The 21,329-nt window shown below is 44.7% G+C and overlaps 1 protein-coding gene across 1 annotated transcript in view; it reads right to left on the bottom strand.

The window, feature by feature from the left end:
- The window catches only part of LOC115092452 (neuroligin-4, X-linked-like), a 663,771-nt gene that overhangs the window by 292,300 nt on the left and 350,142 nt on the right, over positions 1 to 21,329 (bottom strand). Inside the window, exon 3 of the mRNA XM_029603289.1 lies at positions 4,058 to 4,842. Coding sequence (XP_029459149.1) covers positions 4,058 to 4,529 — 472 coding nt within the window. The 5' untranslated portion in view covers positions 4,530 to 4,842. The remainder of the gene's footprint in view (positions 1 to 4,057; positions 4,843 to 21,329) is intronic.

The following is a 21,329-nucleotide window of genomic DNA, read 5'->3' as shown; positions in this document are numbered from 1 at the left end:
CATATAATCTCAACTGCTCCCATTTGTGCCTGCCAAATCTAGAAGGGCTGTCTCAAGAAAGCCATCATCCAGATCCCCGCCGTGTTTACAAGCTAGGCTGATCTTGACCACACCATTGGCTGTATCCAGGAAATGCCAGATGGTCTTCTGGGGTCCTCACACAATACAAGCACTACTAGTCAGGCAGGTCTACAGTGACACCTGAACCACTAATTTCCATCCAAGTCGACTGAGAGGGGATCCTGATGCTCTCTTTAGAAAGCAGCCCATTAAGGATGTTCCTCTATTCTTCACTTGTACGGAAACTCTTTTCTAAATGCTTGGTTCAAGTGGTCTACCATCCAGCTGCGACAATAAACACTGAACATTTTTCTTATGTTCAAACATCAATATTTGCATAAATACAAAAATGTATCACTAGCTGACATTTCACCTGCTTTGTTACCCCAAAATGTTCAAAAGTGAGAGAATGAGAGGGAGCTCACTTTTGAGCAGAAGAATAGAAAAAGTTTGGGACCTACTTTTTAATTCCACACTTCTCCACCCCCCCCCCCCCTTTCTGACATCAGACTGGATGGAATGTTCCCACTGAAGATAATGTTATACAAAGGTGGAAAGTAAGATGTGTTCGTCTACGTGCACAGCCCTGAAAACGAATAGCTTCCTTGCAGTTAAAAACTCCTACTGACACTAAATTTGTACAGCAGCAAATGCCATCATACTCTACTGTGCAATGTGTGCATCAGTCACAGACTGATGATAATGAGCCATTCTCCTCTATATTAATATATAAGCAATACAACCTTACAGCCTGATTCACTAAGGGGCAGATTTTCAAAGGGTTACACGCGTATCCCCCCAAAAAGCTGCCCCTGCGCGCGCCAAGCCTATCTTGCATAGACTCGGAGGCGCACACAAGCCCCGGGACACGCGTATGTCCCTGGGCTTTGAAAAAGGGGCGGGAAGGGGGTGGGTCTGGGGGCGTGGCGGTGGAAAGGGGGCAGGTCTGGGGATCAGGGAGCGGTCTGGGGGCGTGGCAGAGGTTCGGGAGCGGTCCCGAGTCCTCCAGCACAGCAGCCTTTGCCAGGGGATGGCGAGCTGGTGCGCGTAAGTTACGCCTGCCTTGGGCAGGCGTAACTTCGGAAACAAAAGGTAGGGGGGATTTAGTTAGGGCTGGGGGTGGGCTAGATAGAGGAAGGTGGGGGGGGAACGCAAAAAAAGATCCCTCCAAGGCCGCTCCGATTTCGGAGCGGCCTTGGAGGGAACAGGGAAAGCCATCTGGGCTCCCCTTGGGCTCGGCGCGCGCAAAGTGCACAAGTGTGCACCCCCTTGCGTGCGCCGACTCCAGATTTTATAACATACGCGTGGCTGCGCCCGCATGTTATAAAATTGGGCATAGATTTGTTCGGGCCCCCCTCCCCTGGCAATGTTCAAAAGCTGATTTACACACTCGGGCAGATTTTCAAAGGGTTACGTGCGTAACCCCCGAAAACCTACCCCAAACCCCCCCTGCGCGTGCCGAGCCTATCTTGCATAGGCTGCCGGCGCGCGCAAAGCCCCGGGATGCGCGTAAGTCCCGGGGCTTTCCTGGGGGGGGGGGGGGGGTCTGGGTGTGTCTCGGCCGGCGTTTCATTAGGGGCATGTTGGGGGGGGTGTCGTGGCCGGCGTGTCATCGGGGGCATTCCGGGGTGTGGCCGCGGCCTCCGGACCCGCCCCCAGACCGGACCATGGAGCGCCGGCGGCTGGCCCGGTGTGCACAAATTATGCCTGCCTCGGGCAGGCGTAACTTGTGCAACAAAGGTAGGGGGGGATTAGATATGGCTGGGAGTGGGTGAGTTAGGGAGGGGAAGGTGCGGGGGGTGGAAGAAAAGTTCCCTCCAAGGCCGCTCCGATTTCGGAGCGGCCTCGGAGGGAATGGAGGCAGGCTGCGCGGCTTGGCGCCCGCAGGCTGCCGATTTTGGGCAGCCTTGCACGCGCCGACCCCGGATTTTAACAGATACGCGCGCGTAGTTTTATAAAATCTGCCCCACAGGAAATATGATACAAGTTACTCCAGGTGTAACTTTCTGTGGGCATATTTATGCTCCTATATTCGAAAATCAAAAGTGAACATAAATGCAGCCCCCTCCCCAGCCTCAACTCCTAGAACACCTATCATGAATGAATGCTGGGAAAAGTGTATACATAATTATTTTTCCTTGAGCACCCCCCCTCCCCTGGCAATTTTCAAAAGCTGGGGTTTCTGTGTATAAATCCTTTTGAATTTTACCTCCTTAATATCTCTCCCCATCTTCCTTTATTCCAGTCCTTGCAGCAACAGGCCTTGGCTGGGGCCCATGCACCAGGCCCTAAATCTGGCCACTAGGTGTCGCCATGGTCAGTGACTAAATGATTCTCTCCTGCCAGGGTCTGTGAACACTTCCCCCTCTGTATTATCAGCTCTATACAATAAAAGGAATCAAGCCCAGGTCCGTTCATTATCAGGCTGGTCCTCTGCTTGATTCTAAATCATGACATTCTACTGATCAAATTAAGGGGGTTATTTTTCAAAGCGTTACCACGTGCAAAAAGGGCCTTTTCGTATGCGATATAATGCTGGAGGGGAGGAGTCGGGTGGGGAGGGGGAGGAGTCGGCCACGGCACCGCAGCCAGCGAAATTGCACCGCAGTGCGAAAGGCTGCGGCCTTTCGCAGGCCTGCCCCCCCTTTGCCCCTACCCCCTTTTTCGCTGGATTCATCATTCTGTGAAGAATGATGAATCCAGCCCTAAGTTTGGGGTTGTGTGATAAAGTTCTTGACCAAGAAATTTCAAACAAAACTAATCAAGCTAAAAATGTATGTTTCAATAATAAGTTGTTTAGTACCTGAAGATTCATGAAACCACTTGAAGCTGCAGCTTAGATTAAAATAACAAATAAATTAGAATAAAACTAATGAATTTTGTTAAAACATTATATAACCTAATTATAACATAGTACTATATTTCTCTTTCTATCTATACAAATGAATAATTTATTGATTGATGATGTCTTTGTTATGCACTACATATACAAATCATATGGCGATCCTTTTTAAAAAATGTGTCTGGGTAACTTGAAAGTTAACCGAACAAATCTTTTATTTCAGAAATTGTTCACACTCTTTGTTTAAATTTTGTGTGGATAACTTATTACAAGCACAAAATATAGCTAAATAAAAATATTGGTGGTGCTGAGTTGCTCTGAGGATGGGACTCAGCTTTAGTGCTATCTGGATAACATTACCTTGGTAACTTTGACTGCAGAGGAATATTCAACTTTAGTCTACTGTATACTGAGTAAGGTATTTTTATCCAGATAGCTTTCCTGCTGCAACCTTAAGCAGTATAGCCCTCATAATTTTATTTTGCTTCAACAACATAAGCAAATCCTTTTTTTGTTTTCAATGTACATAAAAATCACATATGCAAATATGTAAATAAAATCAGAGGATCCAAAAAAATTATAATATAAACAGCTATCATATAAATCACTTATAATCAATTTTCACTTAGCAGTCAACATGATAATTCTATCTTTTTCTGTCACTTTTAAAAAATATTCTATATTAAAAAAAAATAAAATAAACACAACTGTCATATAGATTATACAGTGGCAAATTATGTTTATGTAGAAATAATGGTGGCAAATGAATGCAAACATTTACACTACTACTGAGATCAGTAATGTCACCTATTAATCCTCAAGGGAGTAAACAGGAGACTGTGTGCCACATTCTTCCTGCTGAAGTAATATTCTATGTGTCTAATTTATATATCTTTATCTGTATATCTATCATCTATCTATCTATATAGATAGATACATAGCTATAGATATTTTCCACCCATACACATTTGGACTGCTATTGAGATCAATAACCAGACATACACATTTGGACTGCTGTTGAAATCAGTAAACCAACTTATTGATATAAACAAATTCTCAAAAGCAGAATGAGGTTATGAGAAATGGTCAGTGCTAAAACCTCTTTTTATTTGTTATCTTTTTGTATATCACTTGTAGGTCTAAAAAAGTACTCACCATCTTCAGTAGGAACATATATATTCAAATAAAGACAATCCTCATTTTGGTCTTGTACATAGGAAACCACAGTATCCAAATTGGCAGTAAACCAGACTGGCAGCATGTCATTCAGCAAAGACCTTTCATCCAGATATTGAGGGCAAACAGCAGCAAACTGAGTGGCATTTCTGACTCCAGTCCAGGAAGATGGAGGCTCAGGAGGTTGGAATCTCCTCTCCCCAGTAGGAGGAGAGGCATAGGGCACGCCTAAGTATTGTTCTACAGGGCCTAGGATTTCATTGGGCAAGGGTGTTCTTGTGCCACGGATTTTGCCATAATTTGTAGGTACAATTGGGTGTGGAGCTTGGCCATCGATGAGTGTAAATCGTACAGCAATTGTAGTTATCCATATGAGGAAGTTTGAGTTCAACATGATACAAGCAGGGGTAAAAATCGAAGGTAGCCATAATAGTTCCTTTGGCCTCATCATTGTTTACATCAGCATCAGAAGGGTTCTCTCTCCCACAATAATGGGGGCTCGCAGAGTAGGAATAATAACCAAAGACACAAACTGAAGTGGTTGGAAGAATGACAGATTTGTTTAGGCAACGGTGAGTTGTATTTTGGGTGTATCCTCAGTATACAGACCATCAATACATTCCAATTTCACAAATAAGGAAGGATTCTTCTATGCAGTCCATCCTTAGACACCAATCCTGCCTTGAATTTGGTGCTTTTTCCAGATCAAAAATACTTCACAAGGGCAAGTACTTCTCTCAAAGATTTCCAATCATTGGGTAAACCTATATATAAGAAGAAAGGAAACAATAAGGGAAAATGACTTTTCAATGGAAGGCAAACACTCCACAGTTTTAACTCTTTTCTGAATAGCAAGCTGTATATGGTTTGAAGTAAGACATTAAAAATAATTTTCAAAGCCATTTATGCATTTAAACAGGAATTTATGTGCATAAATTGGCATTTGAAAACTGTCCACCCTAAATGTATCTAAAAGTAAGCTTACTTTTGCTCAGGAGAGGAAATAAAAGTGCATAGATTGCATTTCAAATCCATGTGAGAAAAAAAACATACCTGCAGAAAAAGCAGGTGCCACCGTCTGCAGATACTTTGTATCCACGGCAAGTTTCAAAGAGAAGTAATACAAGAAAATTAGCTTTTGAAAATTTGGGCAAAGTCCATGAGTAAAAGTATTATTTATTTATTTAAAAAGTTTTGTATACTGTCGTTCGAAATACATCACAACGGTTTACATAGAGTATTTAAAAAAACACAAGGTATACTCATGGCATTTTATTTCAAAATGAAGTGTTTGAAAATTGTTCCATTAATTATTATTTTCTTAAAAATTAATTACTCACAAAACGTATTTGTGTGGCTGATAGAAAGATGATAAGCAGATTTCTTTCAAATTATATTTTCTTAGCAAATATAAAACTAACTCCCTAAAAATGACATAATTACATGTTTTGCATTGGGTTATATGATACTGTCTTTATAGCAATGTACATGATAGCAGAAAAGGGCGAACTGGTCTAGATAATTATTCCTGTCCACATTGCCCTGGATATTGTCCAGTTGACAACCATAGGGATGAATTTTCAAAAGAGCTACATGCGTAAAAGTACTAAAGTAGCGCATATCATAGCAATTTTCAAAAGCTCATTAATCATGTTAAGTTCATTTACACACATAAAACCTTTTGAAAATTCAGTGAAATCTCAAAAGCCCATTTACATGTGTAAAGTCCATTTATGAATGCAAAACCATTTGAAAATTACCTCCTTTATGACTACTTGTAGGATAACATTCCTTATTCAACACAGTAATTTTCTCTTTCTCCTTTACTGTATGTTCCACCCTTTTGAATAGATGAGTATGCAAAACCTCAGCACCCCTCCTTTATCAAACCTAATAACAAAGCTTGGGATAATCTAAATAGTAAACAATACTGATATCTCTGCTGGCCTACAATCCAGACTCCTAGGTCCCATGATCTTTCTATACAATCAACCTGATTTAAAACATCATTTAAAGTTTAGTTCAAATGCACTAAAGATAGTAAATGAGACCTGTACATTTTTTCAATTTGCTTTTTCACCATTTTTTTTTCCTTAGTATACTTGATTAGCTTCCAAATCCCAGTGTGAGCGTGTTCACTTATTTGCAGAGAAATGAAGCTCATTTGCAGGAGATCATTTTGGCAGTGTTTTTTGTATTGTAGAAATAGAGTTTCACAAATAAGTGTAATTTAGAAAATAATAAAAGTAAAGACAAAGATTATGAATGATTGCCAAGGCTTTTTAACAGTTTATAAATACACTTTAAACCTGAGCTTGCCTACTTGTTTATGAAATTAAAAAAACAAAAATTTAAGATGTTCATATTAATAAAGGGGAGATTTTAAATGTTATGTGCGCGGGGTACATTTGTGCGCGCTATCCAGCGTGCACAAATGTACACCTGATTTTATAACATGCGCGGGCTGCCGCGTGCATGTTATAAAATCCGGGGTTGGCGCACACAAGAGGGTGCACGCTTGTGTAACTTGCGCGCCCCGAGCTTTCCCCATTCCATCCAAGGCCGCTCCAAAATCGGAGCGGCCTTGGAGGGAACTTTTTTTTCGATTTCCCCCCCCCCCCCCCCACCTTTCCCTCCCTTCCCCTATCTAACCCTAACTAAACCCCTCCTACTTTTTTTTCAGGAGTTACGCCCTAACTAAATCCCCCCTACCTAACTAAATCCCAGCCCTAACCAAATCCCACCCTACCTTTTTTTCAGGAGTTATGCCTGCCCGAGGCAGGCGTAACTTGCACGTGCCAGCCAGCTGCTGGTGCGCCATGCCCCGGCACAGGCCGCTGTGCCAGAGCGCTCTGGACTGCCCCTGGACTGCCACCCCGCCCCGGCCCCACCACAGGACCGCCCATTTTAGAAAGCCCTGGGACATACGCGCATCCCGGGGCTTGCGCGCACCGCCGAGCTTATGCAAAATAGGCTCAGCGCGTGCAGGGGTAGGTTTTCGGGGGTTACGCATGTAAACCTTTGAAAATCTACCCCAAAATGTATAAATTATAGAAACATATATATAGAAACATAGAAATGATGGCAGAAGAAGACCATCCAGTCTGCCCAGCAAGTTTTCGTACTTATTTTTCTCATACTTATCTGTTACTCTGACTGCTGAGGTCAGGGCCCTTATTGGTAACTTTTTGGTTCTAATTTCCTTCCACCCCTGCCATTGATATAGTGCTGGAGCTGCATCAATGTGAAGTATCAAGCCTAAATGGTTAGGGGTAGTAACCGCCGCAATAAGCAAGCTACTTACACGCCTATTTGTTTACCCAGCCTGTGCAATTTAGTCCTTGTTGGTTGTTGTCTGAATATAAATCCTCTTTTCTTCATTCCCTCCTGCCATAAACAAGCCAATAACCTTCAGTCAACAAAATGGCTTTATATGGAGCTACACTCAGATTAAGCATATTTGCTCATAATTTGCCAACAGATTTTTTTTTTTTCCTTTCAGTTCATTGATACTTAACTGGATATCTTTTGAATGTATTCGTTTAAGTGGCAAGTTAACTGGCCACTCACGACCGAATAACATTAAAAGTTAAATAAAGTGTTCTATTGCAACGTAGCTGGCTAGGTTTTAAAGCTGTTCGGCTACATGTAGCCAGATAACTTTAAATGAGTATATTCAATGGGACATTTGTCCCGCTGAATATCCTAGCTAGGTTATCCAATTAACTCTAGCCAGATAACTTGTCCACTCACAGCTTACTAAATATTGGCCCCTATCTTACTTGATTTTTATTTCTATAATGGTAATACTGAAATATGGATCAGTCCATTTCTACTTCCTGGCTCTTCTTCCTCTAGCCTTCTGTATACAACTGATTGGCTAGAATATCAAGAACATTCTGTTTTTTTCTCTTTTTTTTTTTTAATTAAATGGATTTTCTCCCTGCATGATAGTGACACATCATCATTCTCTGTGATTCCTAGAATATAAATAAATGAAGTCTATCCTCTAATGCTTGGAACTAATTGCTACAATACTGGAGCTAAAAGCAATAAGAAAAGTATTGCCAATATATCAAGTTATGCAAACATATTTTAATATTTTAATAATGCACAGCCTTGTACTTGAAAAAATTAAATTTTGAAGTCTGTCCAAGCTTTTGATGCAAGCTTTAATGTAAGATAATAAAGAACCATACAGGCTCCTGGTTTACAACTTGAATATATCAACTTCTGTGTGGAAATTAGGGATGTGAATCGTTTTAGGACGATTAAAATTATCGTCCGATAATTTTAATATCGTCTTAAACCGTTATGGAACACAATACAATACAGATTCTAACGATTTATCGTTATAAATCGTTAGAATCGTGAGCCGGCACACTAAAACCCCCTAAAACCCACCCCCGACCCTTTAAATTAAATCCCCCCACCCTCCCGAACCCCCCCCAAATAACTTAAATAACCTGCGGGTCCAGCGGCGGTCCGGAACGGCAGCGGTCCGGAATGGGCTCCTGCTCCTGCATCTTGTCGTCTTCGGCCGGCGCCATTTTCCAAAATGGCGCCGAAAAATGGCGGCGGCCATAGACGAAAAAGATTGGACGGCAGGAGGTCCTTCCGGACCCCCGCTGGACTTTTGGCAAGTCTCGTGGGGGTCAGGAGGCCCCCCACAAGCTGGCCAAAAGTTCCTGGAGGTCCAGCGGGGGTCAGGGAGCGATTTCCCGCCGCGAATCGTTTTCGTACGGAAAATGGCGCCGGCAGGAGATCGACTGCAGGAGGTCGTTCAGCGAGGGTTCCGGCGCCTCGCTGAACGACCTCCTGCAGTCGATCTCCTGCCGGCGCCATTTTCCGTACGAAAACGATTCGCGGCGGGAAATCGCTCCCTGACCCCCGCTGGACCTCCAGGAACTTTTGGCCAGCTTGTGGGGGGCCTCCTGACCCCCACGAGACTTGCCAAAAGTCCAGCGGGGGTCCGGAAGGACCTCCTGCCGTCCAATCTTTTTCGTCTATGGCCGCCGCCATTTTTCGGCGCCATTTTGGAAAATGGCGCCGGCCGAAGACGACAAGATGCAGGAGCAGGAGCCCGTTCCGGACCGCTGCCGTTCCGGACCGCCGCTGGACCCGCAGGTTATTTAAGTTATTTGGGGGTGGGGGATTTAATTTAAAGGGTTGGGGGTGGGTTTTAGGGGGTTTTAATGTGCCGGTTTTTTCGATTTTTCGATTTTTTAACGATTTTTCACGATATTTTACCCCCCCAAACGGCAACAATACGATTCCCTCCCCCTCCCAGCCGAAATCGATCGTTAAGACGATCGAGGACACGATTCACATCCCTAGTGGAAATAGCTTTTCTTTAGCTTTGTTCTTTTTTTGTGACTCTTGACACTAACTAACTACTATAGGTGATCAAAGATAGTAGATTGTAAAAACTGCAGAGAAAGTAGGAAATAAGGAGAGAAGTCACATCATAAAACTACCATTGTACTCCACTTCCCTCTTCATTGTCAACTGCTAGATTATTACAACAGATTTTCACGTCAGCGTGATTGAAATTTTGGATAGCTCCAACAAAATGTTTTTTAGAATTGGCCTACAAATATAATGCAATTGTTTAGTTACTGCAAGACTTCCAAACTTTTTACATTTGAGTTCATGCACAAACTGTAAGAGAATAATACTATAAGGATGTGCATTCCTTAAAAATGAATGCACAAAACACAATGAATCAGGCAATAGCCTCTGCCGAAAATAACTGAAAATTATTGGGTATTTTTGTATTTGTTAAAAAAAAAAAATGAAGGCCTCCAGTGCACTAACCAATCCTCCTTCTACCCCCAGAAAAGCAAACTGGTGCCTCCATGGCCTTCCCTGATCCCCATCCCACCCCCAAAAAGGAATATAGGACCAACCAACCTCCTCTACAAAAGAAAATGGCTGGGTTTAGCTCCCAGTCAGGGACACCTCAGACCACTCCAACTCCCCATCCAACCCCTAGATCAAATGCTGTGGTTGGGGAAGTCCCTGGAACTCATGTATTCCATTATGAGGGTTCCCTGTGATCTAAAGGGCAAAAGTGATCCTCACTTTCTCCTGCCCTGGCTTGTGGTAGCTTTAAAAATGAAACTGGCTGCACTGAGGCTGACACTGAAGTGACATCACTTCAGCGCCTGCCTCAGGTGCAGTCAATGCATTATGTTGCATAGCTATACTTTTGTACATCCGTGCAACATAATGATGCCTATTACACCTGAGGATAAGTTGTCCAGGATATTCAGAGGATGCCACAAGGAAATGCGCCTGATTCCACCGAAAGTTCAATGAGCATATTGCACAGTAGGCAATCTGGGTGTTTTGGATGGGTGGCACATGGAGGAAACCTCATGCTCCAATACTTTTATAGAGGTCCAGAAGCCACAGATTCATGCTAAATTTTTGGGGGGTGGGTGGGGAGAGAAAGATCCTTGGGTCAGAAGTAGTGTGTAGTCGCATGACTATATACTACTCATGAGTTCGCTTTCTCTGTTGCCGACCTACTCTTTGGAATTCATTCCCAATTGATATTAGACAATGTGATTCCATAAAGAACTTTAGGAAACAAATTAAAACGTTTCTTTTTAATTTGGCTTATTTTTAATATTTTAATTTTATCTATTATTTATTATTTTATACTGAGATATATTACTTTTTTTTAGTTTTTGTTTATTTCTAATGATTTGAAACTACATTTTATGTTTTAATAGTCATTTTAAAAGTCTATATGGTTTTGTATTTGCTTATGATTATGATTGTTATTTTGTTCATCAGCTAGATCGTTCGTGTTAGGTGATTCACAAATTTTTATAAATGTAAATGCAATATGTTATATTTTTGGAAGGCTTGGGGGCAGGGGGAGGAAAGAGGGTGCTACAGTCCACATAAGCATTAATCCTTCAGCTGGGTGGATGATCAGACCTACAGGCCAGAATTTGTTTTTCTTTTAATTGGCACTTAACTGGCTATATTTTCATATACCTGATAATCTGAAAGGTAAACTGCAAATGGGCAGAATTACACATGACTCTCAAATACAGCATGAAACATTAATTAAACAACATAAATGAGAGCCAATCTTTATTATTCAATAGTACAAAACATCAGTATTGGTTAAACACCCCACATTACACACATATCCCCCAATCACACCACATGCACCCACCCCTAATAAAACAACATTTTAAAGTAATATATATTCTATCACATATAAATTGAAAGTCTGAATACAAAAATAAAGGAACAAAACTTGTACAAACTCAGAGAGAACAATATGCAAAGCAGCACTATAGATGAAACATTCAGTTACCCCCATAAAGGCAGCAAAGTTCTTATACAAATGCAATCAACATAAAATATACTATCCTTTTTTGCTTTTTTCCTGGTCATTCACTAGCTTGCTTCAATGTAATCGTTGCACTTGCTAATGTATTGCCACAGACTCTGGCTTGATCTTTCCACTCTCAATTATACCATCGCTGCTACTATGTCTTTTTGCCTTTTTTTATCTTTTCTTCAGAATTTATAATCACTCTTGTCAGTATAATCATGGGTATTGCATCTCTCTTTTCCCCTTCTTTTAGATGACTCCACCACTACCATTTAGCTTTTTCTATCCCTACAAGGGACCCTTGTTTCGCCGTACTACAGCTTAATCAGGGGAAATCAACTGGCACCCCTCCATACAATTCATCTAAAAGGAATAATGCACACCAACAATTACTGGCAATTAGGACTCCATCAATATTCAGCAACCTGAAAACTTTCCATCATCCTCCATATCAAGAGAAATTTTTTTTCTAAACCACTCTCTAACAGGAGCCACTTCTGTTTTCTCCAAAGGCATATGGGGCCAGATATTCAAACTTCAGCAATTTTCCAACTCAAAAGTTATCCAGACAAAACATGGGTACAGCTAGAGGGCTTCCAAATGCAACAGTTATCTCATGATGACCAGATTGCTACCCATTTGGCAGTTGATCCTATCTTTGGGCTAATAACCCTAAGGCGATATAATTCATCTAATAGCCACCAATGTATTTAAAGATCCTAAAAGGGATTCTGATTCAGCTGGGGGGTTGGTAAGGAATCTTATTCTGTGTATGAGATTTGTACTAATCTTACAGTACAAACTCCATATATAGATGCAATACAATATGCTATTAATAAAGTTGCAGCTCTATTTTGGCATTAATCTAATTTGACATGTAATTGTTTGGGATGGGTGAGCTGAGAGGGAAGGGTGCAAGTGCCTATGTTATGAAAACTGCCAACATAAGGACTATATTATATGTAATGGGAGCAAGTTTCAAATCTGATTACATACAGTAGATGCAAAGTTCATGGTTTCTTTTACCCATGGGCTTTGCAACAATTGTCATATTTTCCCTTCTTAAATTGCCCATTCTTAATACTCCGAATAGATTTGAAGATGATGCGATAGTGGACAATGTGGGTTTCAAACATTTTCTGAAGGTCGTACTTCCAAATTACAGTTCCCTCCAGTACCACATTTAGCAGAAAGGTCAACCCCAGCCTGTACAAGCAGTGTCGCAGTTGCATCCAAGCGCTGCTAGCTAAGGCAGTGGGGAGTATGCATTTCACCTGCGATATCTGGACTGCCATGAATGCTGCACACTCTTACCTCTCCCTGACAGCACACTGGTGGGACCTGGCTGAGGCAGGGGCAGGCAGCAGCTCTATTAGTGAACAAGTATCGGGGTGGAAGTGGGCTTTACTGCACACTCACCTGACGGATCAGGCCTATACCACCGCCAATATTCTAGCATGCATCAGACAGATGCTGGAGCGCTGGAAACTACACCAGCAAGACAGGAATCCTCAGGCAGGGTTCTTTGCCTCAGATAATGGTGCAAACATGGTAAAGGCAATAACCGAGGGGCGCTTTCAGAACATCCGATGTATTGCACACACTCTGCACCTGGTAGTGAAGTCAGCTCTGGGGTTGGAGTCCAAGCAACAAGAGAATGAATACCTACAGGACTTAATACACAAGTGCAGGGATATAGCAGGGCACTTCCACAGAAGTGTGAAGGCGGGGCAGGTTCTCCGACAAAAGCAGACTGATTTGGACATTCCTTACAATCGTCTCAGTCAAGACTGGCACCCGGTGGAATTCCACATATGATGCTACAGAGATTAGTGGAGCTGCTGACACACCTTCATGAACTTTCTGGTTCAATGGACATAGGTGTGCAGAATCCCCTAGGGCATCATGATTGGTTAGTCATGAGTCAGCTGGTAAAAATCCTGCAGCCCTTCAAGGATGTCACGGAGGAGCTGAGTTCCAGATGTGCCAACTTGGCTGACATCATCCCTATAGTTAATTTTCTGGATGAAAATTTGGAGGGCTTTAAACAGGAAGAGGGAATGACAGCTGAGGTGCTGCATTCTCTGGACATTTTGCAGAAGCAGGTGCAAGAGAGATTAAGGCCTTTAACAGAAGAGCACACATACATGCTCGCCACAGTCTGTGATCCCCATGTGAAAGGGAAACTCGCCCTACAGTCCAATTGTCTCTCATTTGTGAAGGACCTGCTGTTAGCAAAAGTCCGTGATCAGGAGCGCCATAGGCAGAGACAGATTAGGCATGAAGCAGAGGATGAAACAGTGGCGGGGACTTCAGAGAATTGTGCTAGTCCAAGCATGAGCAGCACTCTGTCAGCGACAGCTAGTAGAGATGTGAATCGGAACCAGAATCTGATTGGTTCCGGTTCCGATCCAAATCTTAAAATTTTTATCGCCCAGCCCGATTTGAGTTTTGATTATCGGCTGCGCCCGATCCAATAATCAAACCCCCCCCCCCACCCTCCCGAACCCCTCAAAAAGGTTTTAAAATTACCTGGTGGTCCAGCGGGAGCGCAGGGAGCGATCTCCCGCTCTCAGGCCATCGGCTGCGTTAATAAAAAATGGCGCCGATGGCCCTTTGCCCTTACCATGTGACAGGGCAAAGGTAGCGCCGGTGCCATTTTGAATACTGGCAATACGGCCTGAGAGCAGAAGATCGCTCTCGGACCCTCGCTGGACCCCCAGGGACTTTTGGCCAGCTTGGGGGGGCCTCTTGACCACCACAAGACTTGCCAAAAGTCCAGCGGGGGTCCGGGAGCGACCTCCTGCACTCGGGTCGTATTGCCAATATTCAAAATGGCGCCAGCGCTACCTTTGCCCTCACTATGTCATAGGGGCTAACGGTCGGCCCCGGTGACATAGTGAGGGCAAAGGTAGCGTGGGCGCTGGACTTTTGGCAAGTCTTGTGGGGGTCAGGAGGCCCCCCCAAGCTGGGCAAAAGTCCCTGGGGGTCCAGCGCTGGCCATCCAGTGCTCCTACCATGTGACAGGGGTCGGCCAATGGCACGGTTACCCTGTCACATGGTAAAGGCAAAGAGCCATCGGCGCCATTTTTATTAGTGGCAGCCGATGGCCTGAGAGAAGGAGATCGCTCCCCGCGCCCCCGCTGGACCACCAGGTAATTTTAAAAGGTTTTTTTTTTGGGGGGGGTCGGGAGGGTGGGGGAGGCTACGGGGGTCATTTTAAAGGGTCGGGTGTTTTTTTTTTTTATCGGGCCATCGGCGCCATTTATATTAGTGGCAGCCAAAATGGCGCCGATGGCCCAAGAGCGGGAGATTGCGCCAGGACCCCCCCACTGGACCATCAGGTAATTTAAAACATTTTGGGTGGTTCGGGAGGGTGGGGGATTTGTTTTAAAGCGTCGGGGTGGGTTTAGGGGTTGTTTTGGTGTGCCGGTTTTCCCGCCCTCCCCCCTCCCCCGATTTACGATTTTTCATGATAAATCGGGGGAATTTCTATTGTATCACGACTCTAACGATTTTTGACGATTTAAAAAATATCTGACGATTTTTTTAAATCGTCAAAAAACGATTCACATCCCTAACAGCTAGTACCTCCTCCTCCACCACTTCAGTACGCCAAAGGCATGTTGCCCATAAAGATTCATCTTTTGTGCTATGGGCTAGAGAGAAAGCAGCTGGCATGAGTGACTCTCGGCCCACCCAAGCAAAGGAGACACCAGCACAAATGTCAGTGACATGGTATCTCTCAGTGCCCACAGAGGACATGCAGACAGATCCGTTGGCATATTGGGCACACAAGTCCAATGTCTGGCCACACCTAGTGGCCAGACATTGGACTTGTGGTTCAGTGATATCTGTCATGTCCACCAACCAGTGTGCCCAGTGAACGTATATTTTCAATGACAGGGGATATCATGAGCCCTCACTGCTCAAATCTGGCACTAGAGTTGATGGAAATGCTAGCGTTTTTTAAAATAAACCTGCCTTTGCTTGGGTTTCCAAATTTTCCCTGTGAATGGCAAGATGAATAAAACACTGTGCCTGTCCATCCACTGTCCAGGCCATATGTCCCTACAAAGGCCTGACCTGAAACGCTGTGCCTGTCCATCCACTGTCCAGGCTGTACGTCCCTACAAGGGCCTGACCTGAAAACCTGTGCCTGTCCTTCCACTGTCCAGGCCATACGTCCCTACAAGTGCCTGACCTGAAATGCTGTGCCTGTATGTCCCTACAAGGGTCTGACCTGAAATGTGTGCTTGTCCGTCCACTGTCCAGACTGTATATCCCTACAAAGGCCTGACCTGAAACACTGTGCCTGTCCATCCACTGTCCAGGCCGTACGTCCCTACAAGGGCCTGACCTCAAACGCTGTGCCTGTCCATCCACTGTCCAGGCCGTACATCCCTACAAGGGCCTGACCTGAAACGCTGTGCCTGTCTAAGTTTAGTTCTGGTATTTCTAATTTCAGTTTCATGTATTTGTGCATCACTTCTTTCCAGAATATTATTTTCTTGTTTTGCAACATTTGCAATGTAAGAACATAAAAAGCTAATTTCAGATGTTTGGAGCTTGCATAATTCATACGCTCAATAGTTCTCCTAACCGTAATAATATGGGCCATGTTCCCGAAATCTTTCTTAGGTGCCAACAGTAATGTTTCTAGTACTATAGTAAACTGGTGGTAGTTGCACTGTAGTTCATCCTCTGTTTTCCCATAGTTTACAGAGGCACTGTGTAAACTACAAAGTCAAAGGTTGATATTGTAGATTTGGACTTGAATAGTGTTTTTTGTTTTTTTTTATTTCTGAGAGCTCTTAATGTTCCTTTGTCATCAGCTGAAGTGCATAAGTACAGTTAATAGCTTCTGGGTATTCAAAAATAATCTCCAGCTCAGTTCTTGCTTAACAAATGGCAGTCCCTATTGCTCTAAAAGCATCCTCTGTTGAATAATCTTTCAGAAATGAAAACAATGTCATTTGCTTCTGGCAGTGAACCAGTTCAAGAAGAAGTGACAGATCAAACCACAACATACCTGCACAAAGGACATACACTAATGCTGTGCCTCTCCATCCAGGCCTTATGTCCCTACGTGGGCATGACCTCTATCCTCGAATGCTGTGCCTGTCTATCCAGGCTTTATGTTCCTAAAAGGGTTTGACCTCTAATGCTGTGCCTATCCATCCAGGCCTTATGTGCCTATGTGAGCTTGACTTTGAATGCTGTGCCTGTCTGTCCAGGCCTTATGTCCCTTCATGGGCTTGACCTCTATCCTCGAATGCTGTGCCTGTCTGTCCAGGCTTTACGTCTCTACAAGAGTTTGATCTCAAATGCTGTACCTGTCCATCCAGGCTTTATGTCCCTAAAAGGTTTTGACCTCTAATGCTGTGCCTGTCCATCCAGCCCTTATGTCCCTATGTGGGCTTGACCTCAAATGCTGTGCCTATCCATCCAGGCTTTATGTCCCTATGGGGCTTAACCTCTATCCTCGAATGCTGTGCAGGTTTGTACAGGCTTTTTGTCTCTACAAGGGTTTGACCTTGAATACTGTGCCTATCCGTCCAGCCCTTATGTCCCTTTGTGGGCTTGACCTCGAATGCTGTGCCTATCCATCCAGGCTTTATGTCCCTACGTGGGCTTGACCACTATCCTCAAATGCTGTGCCTGTCTGTACAGGCTTTATGTCCCTAAAAGGGTTTGACCTCTAATGCTGTGCCTGTCCATCCAGGCTTTATGTCCCTAAAAGGGTTTGACCTCAATTGCTGTGCCTGTCTGTCCAGGCTTTATGTCCTGATGTGGGCTTGACCTCTATCCTTGATTGCTGTGCTTGTCCATCCAGGCCTTACATCCCTAAAAGGGCTTGACCTGTAACACTGTGCCTGACTGTCCTGGAGCCCTTTCCTGCTCAAAGGAATGGGAACTCTTCCCAGGGTAGCCGTCCAGCCTATCTTTTAGTACCCATTGACCCATGTTAAACCAGACCGCTGTTCACATAGAAACCTCCTCCACGTTGACTCACCACACTTTGAAGGCTCGTGCTCCACTCTAGGGGCAAACCCATTCTAGGTAGCCCTTTCCTGCACAAAGGAAAGGGAACTCTCCCCGGGGCCAGCCTGTCTTGCATCTATCAAAACCACAGGGACCTGACTACCTCAGCTCTGCCAGCCTGTCTTGCCCCTATCAACTTTCTGCCACTCTGCCTTGCTGCCATAAACCAGATGACTCACTCTACTCCTTGTGGTGTTCTTGCCACTATCATGGTTCCACAGTGTGTTGGTGCTAGTCTTTCTGCTTGCTATGTTCCCCCTTCATTGAGCTGTAGGATGTTGATGCCATTTGTCTTGCCACTTTGCCTGTCATGCTGCCTTTGAGGGTTCATGCATCTGTTATCGGTGTTCTCTTTTGAAGCTGTGGTGTGTTTTTGACACTATCACTGCTGCTTTGCACCTCTGTTAAAGCACTCTTGCCACTCCTGGTACCCCTTTGGCCCTTTAAAGTGCCTTAGGCTATTCATGCCACTTTGTGCCACTTTGCCACAGTCTAAGTACCTTGGAGCTCTTTTCTCATTCTGATGATTGCTCCCCAGACGTTTCATGAGAATTGATAAGAAAACTCCAATTCTGCAGCCAAAAATAGGCTGCAAATACTTCCCCCATTGACTTTAATGGGGAAAACGAATAAAATGTATCAATGAATAGGGTTTTCCCCCTACGCAACGAATGCAATGAATATGGGTCCCAGCAAAACGAATAACGAATAGCAACAGATTTTTTCCTTCTACACATCCCTACTATCCTTTACCTCGGCAAACTGGGAATGAACTATGAAAACTGGTAATTATGTCTGAGCGCGTCTACTAAAATCCCCCGACTTGTGCGATAGAAGTAGCATTTGTGCACATGTGCACGCATCCTTATAAAACTGTGCGCATATCTACGCACGTACAGCCTATTTTATACCATGCACGTACATGCATTTATGTTACAAAATGTCCGTGTCCATTGGTGTGAGCCGGCATACGCTTGTACATGTACACCGCGCAGCTGTTTAAAATTTACTGTACCTGATGATAGAAATTTTTAACAATGCTAAAGCCCATATTTACTAAGCTGAGCTAACACGTTTCTATGCATTTAATGCCAATTAGTTCCCCTCTGAGCCTAGCAGTGGAACAGGTCTGGAAGTATTCGAGAAATGAATCACCATGATATATTGTTTGAACTGTGGTCCAGGAGGAGCTCACAGTGGCTCTTGTTAACATCATTAGTTTTAATACAGATAATGTGACCGTCATACTGGGTCATTTATCAAAGCACATTATGGAGTTTTCACGTGTGTTATGATATGAATGTGGACCCTTGGACCGGCTAGAGTGCTGGAAGGATCCGCTGGAGGAAGGCCTACAGCGGGACTCGTAGCCGGCAGGCAGTACAGGACCAGGAGACCAGGCAGAACTTTCACCTATACCAGCCCTTGTTCCCCACAGGTTGAGCCCTTGGGTGCCGGGGCCAGCAGGACTTAGGCGAGGGTCTCCTGGCAATGAAGAATCCAAAGAACAGTCCAGGTCGAGGCAGGCATAAGTGTGGGAGAGACTGAGACGGTCCAGAGGTTGTGGCAGCAGAAGCAGTGCAAGACGGAGATCCAGGTCAGATGTCAATGCAGGCTGAAGACTAGTGAAGTTGAAGGATGAGCCAAGGGTCAGGATGGGCAGCAGACGGAGAGAGAACCAGAAATCAAGCCGAAGTCAAACCAGGGAAGCAAGCTGAAGAGGGAACAGGAGCAGAACCAGGGACTCGGGAGCGGAGCAAGGCAGGAACAAGGAGGCAGGAGCAGAGCTGGAACAGGAGCACGGAGGCAGGAACAGGAACTGGAGAACACAGGAACAGAGGAACTGAAGAATGCAGCAACTAGACACTCAGCGAGTCGACCTGTATCCAAGGCAGGAAACAGAGATCCAAGCTGGGTTTAAATACCCCGGGTGTCTGATGTCATCTTTGTGGGCCGGGCCGAGGTTTCCCGCCACGGCTCCTTTAAATCCCTGCCAGTTGCACGTGCGCGCCTAAAGGTGGGGTTTGGAGAAGGAGATCGGCGGTGTCTCCCTCATGGGGAGAACGCCGCGGGAAGGCCCAGCCGCGGCCCGGAGCCACATGGAGAAAGCCACCGGGGACCAGAGAGGTGCAGCAAGTAAGGAGGGAACCCAGCCCTGGGTGCCCGCAGCCGGGGTTCATAACAGTACCCCCTCCTCTTACACCCCCTCCCTGGGGGTCTTGGTTTACCCGGATGGTCTTGATGGAATTGACAGAGAAGAGATTTGTCCAAGATGTTGGAGGCAGGCTCCCACGTGTTCTTCTCAAGACCACATCCCCCCCATGAAATTAGATATTCCCATCCCCGATGGTAGAACCGCACATCCAAAACATCATGTACTTGGTAGATGGTCTCTTCCTCTGCTACTGTCTTGGAAGGTTTGGGTGGTCTGCGGTGAAACGTTGAAAGTATCAATGGCTTAAGTAAGGAAACGTGGAATACATTGTATATCCTCAAAGTAGGCAGAAGACGTAGGTGGTAGGAGACATCACCCACTCATTCCATGACCACAAAGGGACCAATGTATTTAGGGACCAGGCACATGGAGGGAATCCGGAGACGAATATGCCTGGTGCTTACTCTTACCTTATCTCCAGGGCTGAAAACAGGAGCTGCACGACGATGTTTGTCAGTGCTCCTTTTCGCGATGGCAGCCACTTGCTGCAATTTAGTTTGTGTGGATTCCCAGAGATAGTGAAGCTGCTGCACTGTGAGTTGGGCTGCAGGCAAAGGTCCTGTAAGAGGGAGCGGCAAGGGAGGCTTGAGCTGTTTATCATAGATAAGTTGGAAGGGCGAAGCTCCAGTTGCAGAGTGGTGGTTGTAAGAGAAGTCTACCCATGGTAGTAGGGGTACCCAGTCGTCTTTCTTGTCCCCCACGAAAGAACGGAGGAAAGCCTTTAGAGAATGATTAGTCCATTCCACTTACCCATTGTCTTGCAGATGGAAAGCAGACGTGAAGTCCAAGTGAACCCCAAACTTTTTACAAAGTGCTTTTCTGTATTTAGCTGTAAATTGCGAGCCTTGATCTGAGGCAATGTGTAGAAGTAATCCATGTGCGCGGAAAATGTACTGAGTAAAGAGCTGCGCAAGCTCTGGTGAAGTAGGAAGTTTAAAGAGTGGCACAAAATGAGCCATCTTAGAAAACCTGTCTACAGTGATCCAGATGACTTGTTTCCCCTTAGATGGGGGAAGATCTACTATAAAATATGTAGAGAGGTGCGTCAACGGTTCTGCAGGTATGGGAAGAGGTTGCAGAAGGCCCCAGGGATGACCCGGCAAGGGCTTTTGCCTAGTGCAGATGGGGCAGGAGCTGATGTATGCTTGGACTGTGTTAAAAGCTCTAAGGTTTGGGCCTTACCTGGATGCCCTGCCATTAGGGAGTCATGTGCCCATGAGAGGGCTTCCTTTCATGGACTGATGTGCACAACCGTCTTGCCAGCGAGAACCACTTCAGAGGCGGCAATGATGACCTTAGCCAGATCTAAGATGTACTGAGGAAAGGTGGGTGTGTCCTCTGTCTCGGTAGTTCAGGAGAGTGCATCCGCATGAAGATTCCTAGATGCTAGCCGGTAATTTAGAGAGAAATTAAAACAGCTAAAAAACAAGGACCAACGGGCTTGTCTGGGCTTGTCTTGGCTCGACATAGGAATTCCAAATTTTCGTGGTCCGTATATACTACAATTGAATGTTGGGCTCCCTCCAACCACTGACACCACTCTTCAAAAGCTAATTTTATGGCTAAGAGTTCCTTATCACCTATGCTGTAATTCTTCTCAGCGGGAGAAGTATGAGAAAAAAAGTAATTTG

Source organism: Rhinatrema bivittatum, chromosome 5 (genome assembly GCF_901001135.1).
Source record: "Rhinatrema bivittatum chromosome 5, aRhiBiv1.1, whole genome shotgun sequence".
NCBI lineage: Eukaryota > Metazoa > Chordata > Amphibia > Gymnophiona > Rhinatrematidae > Rhinatrema > Rhinatrema bivittatum.
The sequence above is the reverse complement of the archived record's forward strand: the minus strand, read 5'-3'. Positions and strand labels throughout refer to the sequence as shown.